The sequence below is a fragment of the Dermacentor andersoni genome, chromosome 11 (genome assembly GCF_023375885.2).
Source record: "Dermacentor andersoni chromosome 11, qqDerAnde1_hic_scaffold, whole genome shotgun sequence".
NCBI classification, from domain to species: domain Eukaryota; kingdom Metazoa; phylum Arthropoda; class Arachnida; order Ixodida; family Ixodidae; genus Dermacentor; species Dermacentor andersoni.
Genome location: NC_092824.1, coordinates 60,748,229 through 60,767,666, shown reverse-complemented (window position 1 = coordinate 60,767,666; position 19,438 = coordinate 60,748,229). Strand labels below are relative to the sequence as shown.

At 47.8% G+C, this 19,438-nt stretch overlaps 1 protein-coding gene across 1 annotated transcript in view; it reads right to left on the bottom strand.

Annotated features, from left to right (window-relative positions):
* The window catches only part of LOC126517517 (receptor-type tyrosine-protein phosphatase T-like), a 146,766-nt gene that overhangs the window by 64,814 nt on the left and 62,514 nt on the right, over positions 1–19,438 (bottom strand). Inside the window, exons 10-12 of the mRNA XM_050167252.3 lie at positions 17,127–17,285; positions 10,742–10,894; positions 2,971–3,104 (exon numbers count right to left, since the gene is read on the bottom strand). Coding sequence (XP_050023209.1) covers positions 2,971–3,104; positions 10,742–10,894; positions 17,127–17,285 — 446 coding nt within the window. The remainder of the gene's footprint in view (positions 1–2,970; positions 3,105–10,741; positions 10,895–17,126; positions 17,286–19,438) is intronic.

The following is a 19,438-nucleotide window of genomic DNA, read 5'->3' as shown; positions in this document are numbered from 1 at the left end:
ATTCGCTAGTGGAGATGTCCTGACAAGCGTCAGTTCAGATACTGGCAGTGACAGCTAGCGATGGCGACCGAATGCCAAAACGCTAGCGGTCCTCAATTCGGGTGCACGTTAAGCGAAAACGACATGCTCAAAACAACCCTTCAGCCCGCCAATTTTAGAAAGTACTCACAGCGTGTTACTTTGGTCAGACGCATCAGAGTAACCTACATATTATTCTAATGCGCCGCTTTTAGCTTAGGCGCCCGTTCCGCCGTTTAGCGACGGCGTCGTCCCTCGGTGTAACAGAGCAAACGAACACATCAAAGGATGAAAGAGCGAACGAAGAGTGCAGCAGGGGATGGAAGACGGCGATGGCGAACAAAGCGCGAGGAGGAAAGCGGAGGAGGTTATTGCGAAATCATTAGAAGGGAAGCCTAAGACGGGCTCGGCGGCTGCGAGCACTACGAGGTGGCACCAGGGTAGCATGCTTTCGTCTGTTCACCGATGGCAAGCGGCCAACGCGACCACCGATGCCATATATGGGACCAAAGCGCTGTATTAGCGGAGGTCTGTCTGCGGTGGCTGATGTGAATGGCGCCCACGCGCCGCCTCTCGCGATCTCCTGATTAGCGAGGAATTCGCGCGACACTACGCTCCATTTGCAATGTGCTGCCCGAGACAGATTGTCCGCGCCAGCCGATATATCACGGAATGAAAACACGTATAGAGTTACGCTCAAATTTCGCATTAAAGAGTATCGTAATTGTCGGTGCATTCTTTATCAGATTTGGTTATGTACTTCCAGGAAGTGTGAAGGAAAAGTATCTTTGAGCGCCGTTAAATTATAGAGCATGTAAGCACCATGCACGCCCAAAGCAAGGTCCTACAGCGTTTCGTCTGCAGACTTTGACGTTCTTATCGCTGTTACACTGACACAGCATAGATCTGAGCCGTAAATACACAGAGAAGGACACCCATACAACTTGAAGAAGGACCTTCAGTTTGTGCACCTTATTAATTTTTCTATTCTTAAACAATACTTTTCGCTGTGTTTGGTGTAAAATATATGTGTCGCGTAAAAAGAATGTTTGCACTCCCCTGATATTACTTTGTTTTTGTGAGTCCTCAATAGAGAATAGAATTAATAATCACCATGAAATCAACCAGGGCAACACGAATGTTTGGGTCAAATACCTCCGTTCAATTATCTATTGTGCGAATGAAGGCGTCACATAAACCAAGCTTTGTAAGACCATCCATCTATCAAGCATATTATTATTGTAAAGGCCATCTGCATATTTCTTTACGTGACGAGTGTGTTTACCCGTGCTAGGTGCAAGTTTAAAACTATTTTAGTTATTTACATTTCTTCCTTGATAAATGCATCATATCATGTTACGAGTAAGTTGTAAAATTGTTCGTGGAAAACGCGAACTTTCCTCGTAATCAATAAAGTATTATTTAGGCTTCTTTCAGATCCTTGATCAGTAGTATAATGTTGCTGTCATTATCAGTGACTGCTTTGTGCTCGTTGAAAACGGCAGGCAACTCGGAGGGCTAACGACACCTAAAAAGTTAGGCAGATCCCACGCACAGTCGGAATCTGTGTAAGCGAATATTTCCATGCTGGATGCTTTGACGATAATTAGCGGTAATTTTAAAGGCTAAAGTTTAATTTCTTCAACGTTTAGGCTAAGGCGATAGCGATGAGTTGATGTTAAATGTTACCTTGCGTGCACCGCTCCTGTGTGTCTGCGTAGTACACAGAACACACAGGCAGAGGTGTTTGCTCGAGCCGTTGATGTGCGTCATATTTTATAACCTTTGAGAGGTTTGAGCGTTGTCCTTTCCTCACATGACACATCGCATTGTGGCAGAAGTATTAAACTTGAATTGGATTATGGTGCTGTATGCGCCAAAACCACACTCGGTTTACGAGGCAAGCCGTAGTAGGTCCGGATTAATTTTGACACCGTGATGTTCTTTAACGTGCCCCAAAATCTAAGTGCACGTAAGTTTTCTATATCGCCCCCGTCGAAATGCGGCTGCGGCGATTGGGATCAAATCCACGACCTCTAGCAATGCCATAGCCGCAAAGCTAACGCGGTGGGCACACAAGAGTTAATTTGACGGTCGACCGCTTCCGTAGTGTCCCCTGGACCTTGCGGTGCGCTTTAATTAATGCGGCACGGCTTCTGCACACCCTGTGTAAGTTTCCTGCTTTATATATTTGCATGGCGCTTATTTTTCAGAAAAAGCAGCAACGTACTTTACCGTACTTTGAACTTAAGCCTATCTTGTTCTGCCCTCTCACGTCACCTCCCCCCTCTCTTACATGGGAACTGTCTCTTCTCCTCCCTCTCCTTCTTCTCCTCTCTACAGTTCTTACTGCGTCCCTTTTCGCCTAGCACGTTAGCAGAAAGTGAAGTGCTGGAGTTTCTGCAATGCTTGTGAGGGGAGTCACGGATAATTACAATTGTCAAGCGGCTAATGACGCGACGGCCAGGTAGCTCCACAGGGCATTGTGCGCATTCGACGCGGCGGGATGAAAACGAGTTTCGCCCGTCGGCTTTCCTCTCTGACTCACGCCTTTCATCTATATACACGCTCTGACGCTCTGTCTTTCCACGCGTAACAATATATACTCTTTGTAGTCCTATTACATTGGCGCAATATTGCTCCACGTAATAAACGCTTGGTACATCAAGAGAAACAGTTCCGTTCAAGTTGCCACGACTGCACAGAACTAGTTATCGCAAACGCTGGTCGCAACTCCTTGTCCCCTAAATTTTTTTTTTAGTAACATGCTTGCATATCGATACAGATTACTTGCTGACCATAGACATCAACCAACATTTGATCTTGATTAGTGACGACAATCTTACAGAAATTCCGTTAAAAGAAACACACACACACAAACGTAAACGTTGTGTTTCTAATGCATTTTGTTGAAAGAACAATCGCTGCTTACGTCTAGGAATTCTAACTTACCTTATACTGAACCCGATACTCCAGTGGTTTGCCCTCACCCGCATCTACACCGCGGCGCCAAGCACTGAACTGCACCCTTGCTTCTTTGTCCGTTACAGCGCTTACAGCAGGTCCATCAGTCAGAAGAGGATAGCCTGAAATTCGATCGTAAAGGGATTCCAATGGTGTCTACTCCTGTTCTATTTGTATTTTTACGAGCAGAAAAAAAAGAACAGTGGAAACGTTTTTATATTTTGGTTAGTTTCGTCCATGTTTTGCATCAATGCCCTTTTGATAACGAATATATGAAAAGTTACCCTGCGTGGTAGCTCGTGAAAATACAGAAGCCGCGTGTTTACGCAGACACAATTATTTCTGCATTCTGCTAAGCTAAACGTTGAACTAAAATAGATATCTGGGTTTTACTGCGGCGAAACCAGGATTTTTTTTCTTGAGACTCACCGTGGTAAGGGACTCTGGAATAATTGTGATGTCCTGCAGTGAATTACGTGTGCCTAAGTTTAAGTACAGTTTGCCTTTCATCCTTTTCGAAATACGGCATCCGTGGCTGGGATCGAACCCGCTACCTCGAGCACAGTGTCGCAACGCTATAGCCACTGGGCGACAGCGAAGGCTTTTCTGCTAAGGTTCATACTAGGAGAAGAACATAGATGTGTTTGGCGTGACCTAGGTGAAGGCGATCAAAAGTTATTCCCTTTGGCTCACATAAGTTCGAAAGGCAAAATTATGGTTTTCCGCATAGGCTAATACACCCTCGATGTGACGGATTAGACGAGAGTGATCCGAGGAAAATGTAGCTTGTACTTAATTAATTATCAAACAAAAGGCACCCAGCAGTAAACACAAACCTGCCGCACGAAAATACCAGTTGCGCAAATTTGTGTCGCTGGTGACTGTATGAAACGCTAAGATAACAACCAGAACGTATTGCGAAGAATAGGCTTCGGGCACCAAATGACTGAAGCGCTGCTCTACGCACTTCTGAAATTTTGTGTTTCTGAGAATCTTTGTCGCCAACGCCGGACCGCAATTTCTAAAGCAAGAAATAACGTCGCTCTTTCATGATATAAGCAAGTACAATGAGGGCTTCCGACGGAAGGGATATTCGCTGAGGCACAGCCCTACAATGAGTCTAGAGAAAGCGTAGATGACGTTAACCTATTGCGCTTAATTGATATGAAGAAATAATAAGGTATATACAGTTAAGACAAATGGCCGTGCTCGAAAAGATAAGTTGCCGCAGATGCGAGCCGAACCCACATCAACCGCATTACGCGTGAGGTCCTTTGCCAATTAAGCTACCCTTGCGGCCATCCTCCCTTCTTTTTGGGTGGTACTTGCGCACGTGCCCACAATAATACCTGGGAGTTGGGGAACGCGCCGATAACCGCTGCGGCGGCAGGCATGAAACGTCTTTTTTTTTAACCCGCTGGCGGCATTTAGTAGGTGAGCTTCGAAGCAGACATCATCATTATCACAATAACCATGGCATTTGTGCCTACGACAGGACAAGGCTCCAGGGCCCCCTCCCAACAAAGGTCTCTCCCAGCGATTACCCCTGTGTTAGGCCAGCTGGCGCCAATCTTACGCCGGCAAATTTCCTATTCCTGTCTGACCACCTAGTTATTTCGCATTCCTTTCGCTGGGCTGTAACTCTAAAACTCTTATAGATCACTCGCTATGCGTTCTACACAACAAATGCCCTGTGGATCGTCACTTTTTCCTCTTATTCTCAACTAGAACATTGTCTACTCGTATTGGCTCTCTAATCCACACTGCGCTCTTCCTGTCTCTTAACGTTACGCCTATTTTGTTTGTGCCGTGACTCGTAGCACGCACCTGACCAATATATCGCTCTAGCTCATGTCACCAAGACTGTTAAATCGAAGACCTTCGCTGTCCAACGAGTGCAAAGCAGGAGGGGATGCGATGGGCTCGTACACATATATATATACACCCGAAAAAATCTTCTGGCGGTTGATGTCCAGCATGCAGCTGCTTTGACCACTCTACGCAGTGTAACGGACCTCGATGGCATTCAGGTGCGCTCTTACATCCCTCTGGGATCTGACGTAGTCACCGGTGTTATCTACGACGTAGACGTTGCCATCCTTAATAACGACTTCCCGATTCTTATCAGGCCAGCCAATAATGATGAGATCACCGTTGATGTTAAGCGGCTAGGCAGTTCACGCTGCGTGAAAATAGCATTCAAGGGTAAATATATACCCTCGCATGTTAAGGTGGGACACTTCAGACATGCAGTGCGGCCTTTCATTGCGAAACCTCTTCAGTGCCGCAAATGCATGAAACTGGGACACGTGAGCAGCGTCTGCGAAAATCAGGCAGCATGCCCCCGCTGCGGAGAGCCCCACGCTGCAGATAAATGTGGCGCGGCTGTAGTGAAGTGTTCCAACTGCGGAGGATCACATGAAGCTTCATCGAAGAAATGCCCACATATTAAGAAGGAAATGGCCATCTTGAAAGAGATGGCGAGAGATCATTCATCTCATCGCGAAGCCGCTGAAAAAATCAGGAAGCGACGTTCAAGTCGCCGGCGCTCCTCAAGGAAGGCTCCTCAAGGAAGGCGCATGCCACTTCCTACAACACCACCTCCTCCTCCACCGCCCAGGCCAGACAATGTGGACAGGACCGCGATGAGCAAGTCCACTGAGAAGACCACATCTGCCGAATCTTGGCCGGCTCTACCGAAACGACAACATTCACCAAGAGACACACAGCAAGCTTTCACTGGACAACCCCCGACGTCTACTGTCGGCGATTTGTGCGACCACGACAGGCAGGTGGCTGATATGCTGCAATCGCTAATTAATACAATGCGCATTATACTGAACAAGCTGCAAACACCAGCAGCTCGAAGCGCTCTGCAAATACTGGATGCACTAAATCCAGTGCTTGCTAGCATCGTTTAAGCATCATGGCTCGATCAATAGTCCCCTTCCGCACTGAACTTAAAAGTGCGTCGATCTTTCAATGGAATGCCAGGGGTCTAAGGACCCGTATATCAGACTTTCGCCAATTCATTTTCACACATCGCTTCCCCATACTGGTCATTTGTGAACCAAATACATCAACTCCACTCAGACTGTCCGGTTATGAATCTTTCGTCTCGTCCCCATGCGGTGCGAGCACGAAAGTGATCATCTACATCCGCACGGACTTAACATATGCCGCTAATGCGATAGAGCCTCATGACGACAACCAATATGTCTGCGTAAATGTCCAAAAGAAGAATGTGTCATTTACACTAATTGGAGCCTACATATCCCCAGCGGGTCACTTTGACGGTGAACGACTAAAGAAAATATTACTAATGAACAATGGCCCCTGGGTTATCACAGGTGATTTCAACGCGCATCACCAGCTATGGGGAAGCACTAAAATTGACTCTAAAGGCAGGAGCCTTGTCTCCTTTGCTGCCGACCATGATTTGTGCTGCGTGAATGACGGCAGTCCTACATTTCTGCGAGGCACGACCTACAGTGCCTGCTTGGATTTAACTTTGGTGTCACGGTGCTTTGCCTCGAGCGTCCAATGGTTTACAGACATAGAAACACATGGAAGCGACAATATTCCAACATACCTAAAGATTAGAGGAGTTGAGCAACGCTCCTCTACTGCCTTGCGTACAATTGATTGGTCAAAATTTCAGAAGGATATGGATGACACATGTCGGGAAGGCCTCTCACACACTATCGAAGAAGCAATCGCAGAGGCATTGAAAACATCCATCTGTTCGCTTCCAAGGTCAACAAGGCGAACAGACTTGGACATGGAACTGGAGAGGCTGCGTGCAGCACGCCGACAAGCGGAGAGAAGGTATCGGCGCACGAAGTCCGTCTTGGATCTGAGGGCTTCACGACGCATACAAAAGAAAGTCCAGCGTCGCATGGATAAATTGGAAGATAAGAGATGGAAAGCATTCTGTCAGTCGCTTGATCCCCGCAAATCGCTCTCGCACATATGGAGAACGGTTAGGGGTCTTCGCTCATCTCCGCATCAAAGGAAGCCCTTCGCTGCTCTGGCCCTCTACCAACTCCGCTCGGAACTTCAAGTGGCTGAAGAGTTCTGTGCACGGGCTGCTGGGTCCGTGGCCATCATTACTGACGCAGCATTGAATGACATCCCTGAGGCACGTGTACCAGAAATGAACGTGCTATTTTCACTCGAAGAGCTCGATGCTGCGTTGGCGACCTGCCGGCGTTCTTCGTCACCAGGACCTGATGGCATCACGTATGCTGCCCTATGCCACCTTGGACATGACGCACGTGATGAGCTGCTCAACTACTACAATGAATCTTGGCAGAACGGCGCCATTCCTAAACAATGGAAATCGAGCCGCTTGATCCCCGTTCTGAAACCTGGAAACTCTCCGCTTGAGATCTCATCATATCGTCCGATTGCGCTTTCGAGCTGCGTCGGCAAAGTGATGGAAAGAATGATTCTTGCTCGATTGGAATGGTTCCTAGAACGATTCAACATCTATCCGGACGCCATGACAGGTTTTCGTCGAGGTTGCACGTCCATCGACAACGTCATTGACATCGTAACATGGGTCCAAAATCAAAAAAGCCTCAAGCGCCTATCTGCGGCACTTTTTCTGGATATAAAAGGAGCATACGACAACGTCGCCCATGAGGGCATACTAAACTCACTTGAGGCTGTTGGAGTTGGTGGCCGGATGTATCAATGGATTCGGGACTATTTGACTGAGAGGCGTTTTTTCTTACAGACCGAAGACGGCCCAACTTCAGACCATTCCATCTGCCGTGGTGTGCCACAGGGTGGAGTGTTGAGGCCTATTTTGTTCAACCTCGTCCTGGTAGGACTAGTGGATTACCTACCGCAGACAGTACATGTCTCAATATACGCCGACGACATTTGCATCTGGGCCTCTGCGGTGACTCGCCCTCAGCTAAGAGCCAGGCTTCAGCGGGCGGCAACCATGACGGCTTCTTATCTCCGAGAGCAAGGCCTCAGTGTGTCTACTGAAAAGTGCGCATTACTTGGTTTTACGCGGAAACAAATGTCATCGTATCCTGTTACCATCAATGGTCAAGCTGTACTCTATGTTAAGACGCATCGCTTTCTGGGCGTCATCATTGACCGCAACCTCTCGTGGAGCCCTCACTGCGTCTATCTGAAGAAGAAGCTAGTCGCCATTGCTCAGGTCTTCCAATTTCTATGCGGGAGAAACTGGGGTACACCAGTCCATTCTATGTTGCAGCTGTACAGGGCTTTGTTTCTCGGGCTCCTTCGTTACAGCCTACCAGTATTGTCAAATGCATGCAAGACGAACTTTCGCGCCTTGGAGAGCATACAAGGTCAAGCCCTACGCACGTGTTTAGGGCTGCCTAGGTGCACCTCAACAGCAGCGACAATCGCCATCGCAGGAGACCATACAATCCAGACACATGTAGCTGTCGACTCTCTCAGAGCGCACATTCGCCATCTGTCAAGGATCCCCGACCATCATTTGGCCTCCCTACCAGCCGAGAGACCTCAAGCGACCTTTTCACGAGTTATTAGCGCTCATCATGAGTACATACCGGCATCATTTACACCGGCGGCGAAGCCTTCCTCTCCCCTGTGGTGCCTGCGACAGCCTCAAGTGAATTTTACTATTCCTGGAATTACAAAAAAGTCCAATCATCCATCGCCGGCTCTGAAGCAACTTACGCTCATATTACTGCACCAGACGTATCATGACCGCATACATATATATACCGATGGTTCCACCTCACCTACCAGCTCAACTGCCGCATTCGTCGTTCCAGCCAAGAACGTTACAGTTAAATTCAAATTGTCGCACACGACTACATCTACATCGACAGAACTTGCAGCTCTCCATGCCGCTATGATGTACATCACCGAAGAGCCTACAGAGAAATGGGCCGTATTTTGTGACTCTAAGGCAGCCCTGCACAGCATCAAGTCCGCATTACGTCACAGAACTTACGAGCAAATGACATCTGAAATCAGGGAACTGCACCACCATGCTCTGGAAAGTGGACACCACATTATATTTCAGTGGATTCCTGCTCACTGTGGCATCGTCGGCAACAACCTAGCTGACAAGGCTGCCCGGTGTGCCCACGAAGATACCAAGACGCGTCCAACACCTTTGGCGAGGTCGGACGCTGCCAGAGAACTTCGCCAACTTGCGCGTAAGAAGTCCCAAGATCTCTGGATTTCAAGTGGCTTCAATTGCAGATTACGTAAACTGGACCCCACGCTACGGCTACAACTGCCATCTAGCCTTCCCCGCGGCGAAGCAACCTTGTTGTGTCGCTTGTGGCTGGGAGTGGCGTTCACGAACGCATACTCCTACCGTATGGGAATGGCCGAGAGCCCGATGTGCGACTCCTGTGGGTGCGAGGAGACCATCGAGCACCTATTGTCTACCTGCCCTCGCTACGATGTCCGACGCCTCTCTCTGCGGACAACTTTACGCAGACTGGACTCGAGATCTTTCACCGAGTCAAAGATACTCGGACCGTGGCCACACCCGTCACTGACTCGAAAAGCGATTCGTGCACTAGTGCGGTACTTGAAGTGCACGGGCTTAACAGACCGTTTATAGTGTCCTTGTGTATGGTGTCGCTCCCACACGTACTCAGTGCTTCCTCTCTCCCTTTCTTCCTCTTTCTATTCCCCTTTCCCCCACCCCCAGTGTAGGGTAGCAAACCGGATGCTGTTCTGGTTGACCTCCCTGCCTTTCCTACCCTTGTTTTCTCTCTCTTGGTGTTTATCACAATACAATGCAACAGACAGTTAAGCTTCCCGCTCACAAGGGTAATCTACACATTTGGATGAAATAAAAAAAATTAAATTATGGGGTTTTACGTGCCAAAACCACTTTCTGATTATGAGGCGCGCCGTAGTGGAGGACTCCGGAAATTTCGACCACCTGGGGTTCTTTAACGTGCACCTAAATCTAAGTACACGGGTGTTTTCGCATTTCGCCCCCATCGAAATGCTGCCGCCATGGCCTGGATTCGATCCCGCGACCTTGTGCTCAGCAGCCTAACACCATTTGGATGAATTAGGAAACTTGCGCGCGAACAAACTCACTGTAGGTAGCCAGTTGAATTATTTGAAAGTTATTTGATTTTACGTGCTACAACCAGGAGTCGATTATTAAGCATGCCGTAGTAAGAGACTCCGTAATAATCTTGGCCACGTGTGGTTCTTTAGCGCGCGCCTAAATATAAGTAAACGAGCGCTTTTCTTTAATTAAAAAAAAAAAAACGAGAAACGCCACTGCACCTGCTGGGATCTAACTCATGACCTCGAGCACAGCAGCGCAACGTCATAGATATGATTGTATTACTATTATTATTATTATTGTAGATATAATAATCTACCGCCGTGGGCCTAGATGAATTAAGGGCAGAAGAGCGCTGCGTGGAAAATGTTTATCCTTGAAAGTATAGACATTGCCGGTGCTCCCAAGTGTCATGCTCTTTCCAAGAAATAAATAAGTAAAAACAAAAAGACGTGCGACCACCCCACAGGCTCATGGTGTATACGAGTAATTGCCTTCGAAGGCTCCGCCGACCGCTACGCTACTGTAGTTCAGTTTTGTTATTCCGCATTTTCGTTGTTGCAGGGATTAAACCTCTATTGTTTTACGGGGCTAAATTGAGAATATCTGTAGAGCCCGCATGCTCAGCTGTTTATGACAAGAACCGACCACGCACGGCTACTGTGCAATTCGTATTGACAGAATGTAGTGGAGGACTCTCACTTTGGTCGCAGTAAGGCGAATTTTTCCAGCCCTGGCGACACTTGCCGCGGTCCTGGAGACATGTGCCCGTGTAGATGTCGCAGTACTCCTTCGTCTGGCAGAAGCAGATGCGCCGTTGCTTGCAGTCTGCTCCGTATTGATGTGGGGGACACGCTGCCATGAAAGATGTTGCGGAAGATGCGAGAATGTTCACTCATACATCATTGTAGATATATCGCATGCAACGCGCTCACAAAATCTGTGAACGAAAAGCAGGAATTATAGTTCTTATATTGATCCACGCGCTGGGCATATTCAACACAACTGTAATAACAAATCTCATGGACAAGACATTGGAATTCCGCTGCAATTCGCTGGAATTCGAACGCCTGAGAGCACTTGACAACAACAACAACAACAACAACAACACAATAAAAGACCACTTGTCTCCGATCAAAACAATGACGTAGACGTCCGCTTTCGGAGTAACTTCTCAAAGGCGAGTGGTACTATTGCTGAAAGCTAAAGAAATGCCATTCACATCTGGGCGGGGAAATTAATGCGATCTATTGCTCATTCACGCGTGGGAGAACGCCCTTCACTCGCATGGAATGTTTAAACCCTATTTATTCCGGAAGCTGGTTCACACGGTAGGGGGTTTGTAGCGGTGACGGGGAGAGCTAATGGGCAAGAAGGTTTAAAGACGGTAGTAAAAGACGCGAGAGACAAGCCAATGCCTCCTTTTCTATATGCCTGTCGCGTCGCTAGTTTTCCCGTTGGAGCGGAGGTTCCTGTAGTTCAGGGAGACGGCGCTCGCTACCGATCCTACTTCCCGTTGCGGAGGAAGGGACGATTACTAAGCTAGCGCGCGCTCGACCAATGGCTTGACGAGAGACCGCAGGGTCCTGCCTCCGGGATCGCAACAGACGCCGCTAAAATCTCGAAGGCAGGGGAACGTGATTCAGGTTTGGAGCAGCCGCCGCAACTAGGGCTCGCATCCCACCCTGGTGGAGAGGACGAAAGAGGAGAGGGGCCTGAACTAAAACCCCGTAAACTTCGTAAAGTAGCGACACGTTTTGAAGAATGCGGCCGCCTCCTCGCGCGTTCTGGCCGACGCCGCGTCGCTATTGGCCTAATAGCATCACGTGGGCCCTCGCGCCGGTTACGTTTGTTTAGAGGAGCACTTCAGCGCCATTTTCGCTTGAGAAACGTCCACGTAGCGGGGAGGAGCGCATGTTGGCGCCGTTGCTACGCTCGAGCGGTGTAGGTGGCGTAGCGTCGAGGAGCAAGCGTGAAAGAGAGGAGAAACGAGGAGGAGTGAAGGCGGAGGAGGAGAGTGTCGCTACTTTACGAAGTTTAAGGGGCTTTAGCCGGAACCGGCTTCTGAGCTCACGCGGCAGGAATCTTCTAAAGGAGACATTGGACAAGCGAGAGCCGCAAGGGCTGGTGGGGCCCTGGAAAACACCGAATCAAGGCCTATTCACGAGACATTCTACACACGCGCTTCCTTTCAGACAAGCTGGTCATCGCCTTGCATTCAAGGTGGATAGTGTCATTTTTACAGATGAAGTGGCCTATCTTCTCATCAGCCAAGCAGACAGACTGACCATTCAAATGAAGCAAGCCGCCGCGCTGGTAAACGGCAAGTGAGTCCTGCGCCACTTTTACTGCATCGACAGTTGTGTGAAGAACGTTGATGACCGCATGCGCTTGGCAGCTACAACTTTGGCGCCTAATGTTGCAACAAAATCGCTCAATTTCCCAAAGTTCAATGCCTTGCAGTGAAGTTCCTCGAGTGCCTCGAGAAGTGCTGCCTGCTGTCGCGAACGAACTCTGACAGAAGGATTAACTAAGTAACGCCGGCTGGCTTCATCATAGGTGAGCGAAACTGCTTCGTGATGTTTCGTCGTAGCCTTCGGGACGTAGAACACGTAAGTCTTAACCTTCGGCGCGGAATGCCATTCCATGAATTCGAAACGACGTCTTAAACAAAAATCCGACGACGTACTTAGCAGCACGACGTAATATAAACAAGTTCGCTTATGTCATCTACGCGCACTATTGCTGCAGTGGGGGAACGTCCAGGACAACGGAAAGGTGGAGCTAGTCCTTTGCCAGATGCACCCTGGCTGCAAGACCTCGTAGAGAAAGAATAGGGGGGGGGGGGGGGGAGGGGGGTTTACGGTATCTTCGACTGGTTGCTTTCGAACGCTGTCGCGATACGGTTTACATTCAGCGCTCGAAGCACATTCACCTAGTGCTTTCAGAGTGCCGTGCTGTATCTCACGAAGCTCGTAGGCGCATTTGACCTGACGCGCGGAGTGACTCCACTAAATGCCGTGAGAGGAGCTGAACGTTCGGCTGCGGCATACGTCGCTTATTCCAATTTCCAGATGTCACCGCATCGCAGCAAGCCCGTCTGGATTGCGGTAGGAAACAGCTTAATGCACCGTTAAAAAAGGGGGTTTGCCATCCAAGGCTAGGCTTCCCGAAAAATTTCCCTCGGGCTTTGCACTCGAATGCACCTAAGCATTGCATAAACCAATACTGTGACAACCTTCAAAGTGACGGCCCCCGCCTGGAACCAAATCTGACCTGATGAACGATGGTAACACGCAAATGCTTATAAACTTTATTGATTTTAGTAATCTCTGTACATTGCGAAGACTGAACGGTACATCGCTGATATCTATGAGATCATTTGTGGAACGGCAGCTGGTAGGCCTAAAGTGAGATGCTTTCGGCTGGCGTACTCTAATTCGGATTGTCTTGTCTGATAACGGCAGATGCTTTCCGTTGCTTCCAACAGGCAAAGGAAGATTGCTTTGGCTGCAAATGTCCGAAAGATAAATTAATTAGCTAAGCTCAGCCTCTTTGGCAATTATTACTTAAAAAACAAATGGCGGTGCTAACACAACGAACTCAGTAAAAGTGACAGTGACAGGACAACCGCTAGATTGCGCTGCCGTGGACGCTAGCAGCGTTTCTCTTGAAATTTTCGTTGAGAGCGTCATATTACGTCATGTTAACGGTACGGTCACTGCTTTGGGCAAGAAAACTATTGAAAGACCCTGTTTTAAGTGAGCCGACAAGCCCAAGAACATGTTAAGACATTTCACATAGAGCTTTAAACGTGTAACAAGAGAACTGCTCCTCGGTGCATGACAGTTGCACAACGCCAGCTACAGTGCATTCTTACTGGCTTGTTGAATGCCTAGAATAGGCTGGCTGTTGGCACAGCCTTGTTTGGCGCATTGCTTTTTCCCTTTCTATTTTTCCGAAGGGTTATTCCAGATGCAAGTGTGTCAAGCAAACATCCGCAGGCGCCATTTATCGAGCACAAAGGCACCTTTGAGGTCCCAGGGATGCCCGTTTGAGCGACAGGCGGCTGAAAAACCTTCCATTTCCTGATGAACGGTGATCTCGGTGGCATTTACCTCCTGTTTGCTATGACGTTCCTCGATCGTGTCCTTGTATTCTCAGATGCTCTATTACAATGTGCAATTTGTTGAATTTGTGTTTGGGTGAATCGAAGCTACAGGTTTCACTATTACTCCTGGGAAGTCTTGAGTGCGTCGCAAATCACCAAGGCATTGCTGAACTAATCAAGAGGAGGTGCTTGCTGTGTAGAACTACCTAAACCCACCACAACCAAACAATTGCAAGCCTTGCTTCTCCCAGCAGGTTGTTATCAAGACCTCATCATCTCAATGTTTCCGCACAACCAGCCCTCTCACTGGCTTTTGATGAAGGATGCACAATGTAGTGAACCAACCAGCAGGATGAAACCCTCAGACGGCTGAAGGGATCCATGGCCCATGATGTAATTGAACAACTCGCTAACCTTAACTGCCCCTTTGTGGTCCAGACATATTCCAGTGGTATTGGATTTTTAGCTATGCGCCTCTAGATGAACTTCGGGGGGTGACGTCAGTTGCAATTATCAACACGATATTCATTGATGCAGAAAAGTTGTACATAGCTCAGGATTTGAAGGCTCTGTCAATGGTCTCGTAGTAGATGAGCACAGGTCCTACATAAAATGTACACAGTTTTTAAAATACTGTAAACATTTCTCTTTATCGCGGATGTTTCATACCGAACAATCTTAACCAAGAGCAGATGATGGTTCCTTATGTTGCAGTTCTTTTAATTTGAACATCAAACATAACAGGTGAACTGCGAACATTCCAGCTGATGTCCTTGGCAGAGCTCGTCTACGCTGCCCAGACACCCCAGGCCAATATCTCTTCGAAGTACTCTTGCCTACTTCTACCATAGAGCCTCAGCGACGGATCAAAATGGAGACAACTGTCCCTAAGTAGATGACAAGCGACATCATTCTCCTGAGCAATATTATGCGCCTTGCTGAGTAGAAAGGTCTGGATGCACTGTTGCCGAACCAGAAAGGTACAACGCAAGGTGCAAGCCTCTCAGATGACGACATACAACTTCGCGTAATTGAGAAACCGGCGGCTTAAAAGTAGAAGGCTAGCGGATAGTTTGTACATCATCGAGGAAAGGCAAAACTGCTGTCGCTGCGAACGTGCTTGGGCTCTCTAGTACTGAAGGTGGCTAATAATTCTGCTACAACGTTGAATCTGCTTTTTTAATGTTGAATAGCATCTTTACCGTTTCCATTCGCTTGGCATGCAAAACGGATAAACTGAATCTACCAGTTAATGTCAAGTCTGCTTGCATTGCAACGCTAACCACCAGAAGTGCGCATGTCGCACAATGAGCCAGCAGATCGCTACACAAATCGCGAAGTAGGACACGATGGCCAGCTGGCACAGTACTATAAAAAACAGTGGACGTTGTGGCACGTGCCTTCCTGTCTCGCAGGGGAGAGACGTGTGGGTTGTGGCGCCGAAGAGCACTGCAGTACATGACTCGGATTAGATGGCGAGAAGGCCCCACGATGGTCCCTGTGGTCGTGACGTACATGGGTGGAGCGTTTTCCTCACGACCGCTTGCATCGGTGGAACCAAGGAAATCATGAATAAGGGATTCTTGGCGAGGTACTCGGTGTGGACGCGCCACCGTTGGGCACGCCACATGTTCCTAAGCACGAGCCTGCGCTTTCAACTCGAGCCTACATGAAGTATACTTTGTTTGAGCGCAACTAAACATAAAAAAGAAGGAAAACGTTGGTTTGTTTACATTAGGTTCCACGTCAGGATTCCCTTGATGCACAAATGTAGCACGGAAACCTGAATGAAAGCATTGCTTTTAGCGCACGTCTTCTTTAGAAACAGTTAACTCAAACACTAAGTTACAAAGAATTTCCACACACGAGTGATAGTTTATGTACGTCAACTCAATGACCTTGAAATGACCTATAAATCATCGACTAGTCTATATATCTGGAGAATTATACACCATCTTCAAAAGTACCTTGGGGTACTCTCTAAAAACCTGCAAAGAACTCCCGTGCCGCCGAAGGAACTCCTCAAAACTGCTGTACTGCCTACTGAGCGAGCGTAAAGCTTACAGGCAGCATTTGACAAGTGCGGTATGCCATGAGACCAATTTGGAAGTCGCACAAGCAATACACGTTTACTTAGTTATCAGTGAGCATTACGATTTATACTGGGCACTGTTAGAGGGCATGCGCTATTCCTTAGATAACATCAAAGCAAACAAGAGCCTTAAGTCCCAATCAGTGCGCAGCTCGTTGATGTGCGCGGTTGGACTCTGTAGAGTTGTACACAAGATACTCCGAAAAAAAAGAAAAGCGGCGCTTTCAAGTGCTCTATGTCCCTAGCTTCTGCAATATGGTCGTTCAGCAATGTTTTTTTTTTTCTTGCCAGAAATCTGTGGCAGAACTATGCCATGGGTAGTACGCGGAAGCAAGCAGAACATAATCACGATTACCTTTGAATACTATATTGTTGCTACAGCATATGGTGAAACCGCTTTGCCGTTTATTAAACTGAATCCAACATATTCCCATTTGAGGACTACTTTCCATAAGTCACTGCAAGCTTTGTCAAAATTAAGTAGCAAAGGGTTTCAGCACGAGACGGGCACACAAAGGTGACCGTTTATCAGCACCGAAACATACTTAGTAGGACTATTCCCGCCTGCGCCGAATCGTTCAGTTACAGTGATGCGTTTATTTACTCAAGCAGGTCCTTTGAAATAACTGAAACAAATATAATACCGCAATGTCCTTACATCTCATATTACCATTACGTAGACGTCCTGCGCTGCTTCCATGTGCCCTATAGCATGTCCTGGCTCTCATTACCTCGGTGATATTTCAAGCTCCCTTGCACGATAAGGTGCTGACTTACGTTAGAGAGCATGCTCAGTTTAAATAAAGGTATGGTATATGCATGCGCTTTAAGATTAACACAGAACAGTGCTTGATAACTTCTGCCAAAAGAGCCTGAACACTCACTTTGGTTGCAGAAGGGGCCATAGTAGCCTGTCCCACAGGAGCAGCCGTAAGGGTCCGGAAGGCATATCAGTATACCTCTGCACGTCGTGTCCTTCTTGTCACGATTTGTGTCTGAACAACGACGTGCGCAGGTTTGGCCGAAATAGTCGTCACCACAGGCTGAAAAAAGAAGAGTAATAACAGTACTGTTGCCGCAGCAGGAAACAAGTTGAGAGTGAAAATTTTGAGCCTGATTTCAATGGACTGCCTTCATTCTACGCAGCTAGCTTATCGAGGAAACCGGTGCCAGCATTGAAAGCTTAACATTAGCAGACTAGCTTAGTAAAATGTGCTTGCCATGTGTACACTTTTAGAGCTCAAAGACATGTTATTCGAGATATTTAGCAGGTGTGCACATAAATCACTTGACAGCAAATGTCTTCACATAAGAGGGTATTCCTTGTGAATAGGAATTCACTGTTTACTGCGCTATATATCTTTTACTCCGAGAATATTGGTATTTTTGTTAAGCTGCTGGTTGTCCCAGCGATAAAGCAAAAGACGGCTGCTTCAGTACGACTATCTAAGTCGGGAAGACGCGTGCGCGGCACAGATTCACTAGGGCGTTCGCTGCTCGAAGGAGACCAATATAATATCGGCAGAGGCGAGGCGCTAGAGGTATGCCATAATGCTCTCGATTCGCGAAAGCTTTATTCATCTTGCACAGAATCTCGAAAGGTTTGTGGTTGAACTCCGAGTGTTAAATGAAATGTGAAAACGGCTTGCGTAAATAATCGAATACATACAATATAGGGTTCGACGAAAGTTCTTCCCGTCAGAGTTGGGTTGAAGTGAATCATGGTCGCTGACGAGGTCTGAAGAAGGATCGAAGTTTCGGAACCGCGTATGGGTTCTTTGTTAACTGTGTTGGACAAGAGCTCACGTTATTTTTGTAGGCAACACATGACGTTATGAGCATGCGTAAACAGATGGCATAATTCCTGCTGTCCGGCTCATCGTAACTGGCGTGGACTGAATTATCAGTGATTCCGGCAGACACTGGCTTGACAAGGTTCTTTTCTGTTGCTACTATAGTGGCGTTGTCTAAATCAATCTTGCGAGTATGCTTAAGGGTATGATGGACAATGGCGTTAGTAGTACGACAAATATGCCTAACGTCCCGTCTGTGTTCCTTCAGCCGTCATGAAAACTTTCGTGTTTCAATGTAAAGTTAATGGCAATCGGCGCATCAAATCTTGTAAACGACCCCTGGGAATGATTAAATGGGCACTCTGTCTTGCACATTAATGAACTGCTTTCAGAGCTTTGCTCGTCAGGCCATGGACAACGTGCTTGTGGTGTTTAGAAAGTACGTGTGAGGGTGCCTCGCAGATGTGTTTGACGTAAGGGATGGCTGCACCAGTATGAATCGTCTTGCTGCAATTTGCTATTGGCTTTGATACACTTTTCTCAGCTTTGCAAATAAAACGACTGGCGAAGCTGATTTATTCATTAGTACATCGCCATTTGAACAGATGCATGCGACGCGCGTTATCATGGACGATACTAAGGAAGTCTTGTGACCGACATGATGTCCACAAAGAAACCTGAGGTAACGATAGGTGCATGTAGACTTCCTGCAAGCTGAGAATGTGGGAGCATTCTCACCCCGGTGGAGGAGTACATCAAAAAAAAAAATGGAGCAAGTTGTTTTTCTCAAGTTCCACAGTGGACTGTATGTACGCATCTTGGGCGTTCAAGCTGTCCACCATGTATGGAAGGTCTTGATTCCTCAGGACGCTGCAGTTGTTCACGTATCGGTAGGAAGCTTTCGGCGGCGGACTCATGGGAGTGATTGAGTGATTGAGTGAGTGAGTGAGTGAGTGAGTGAGTGAGTGAGTGAGTGAGTGAGTGAGTGAGTGAGTGAGTGAGTGAGTGAGTGAGTGAGTGAGTGAGTGAGTGAGTGAGTGAGTGAGTGAGAGAGTGAGTGAGTGAGTGAGTGAGTGAGTGAGACACCTTTTTTCGGTCCACAATAGACGCGAGTAAACTCAACGTCACCTGGCTAGGCCCACACGGGGACCATCAGGTCAAACCTGACGGCCTTCTCGCGGGCCCTCTGAACTACCAGGATTGAGAGGTCTGGTCCTGGGCCTTCATAAGCTCCATCATTTCCTCTTGTGTGAAAGGGGGACCGGCAGGGGCACCCTCCCGCAGGGCATGCTCGAAGTCCGCATAACCACTACACAGGGGGCAGTTCGGGCTTGGGAACCGTTCAGGGTACAATGTGTGGAGTGCCGAGGGGCTCGGGTAAGTGCTACTTTGTAGAAGTCTGA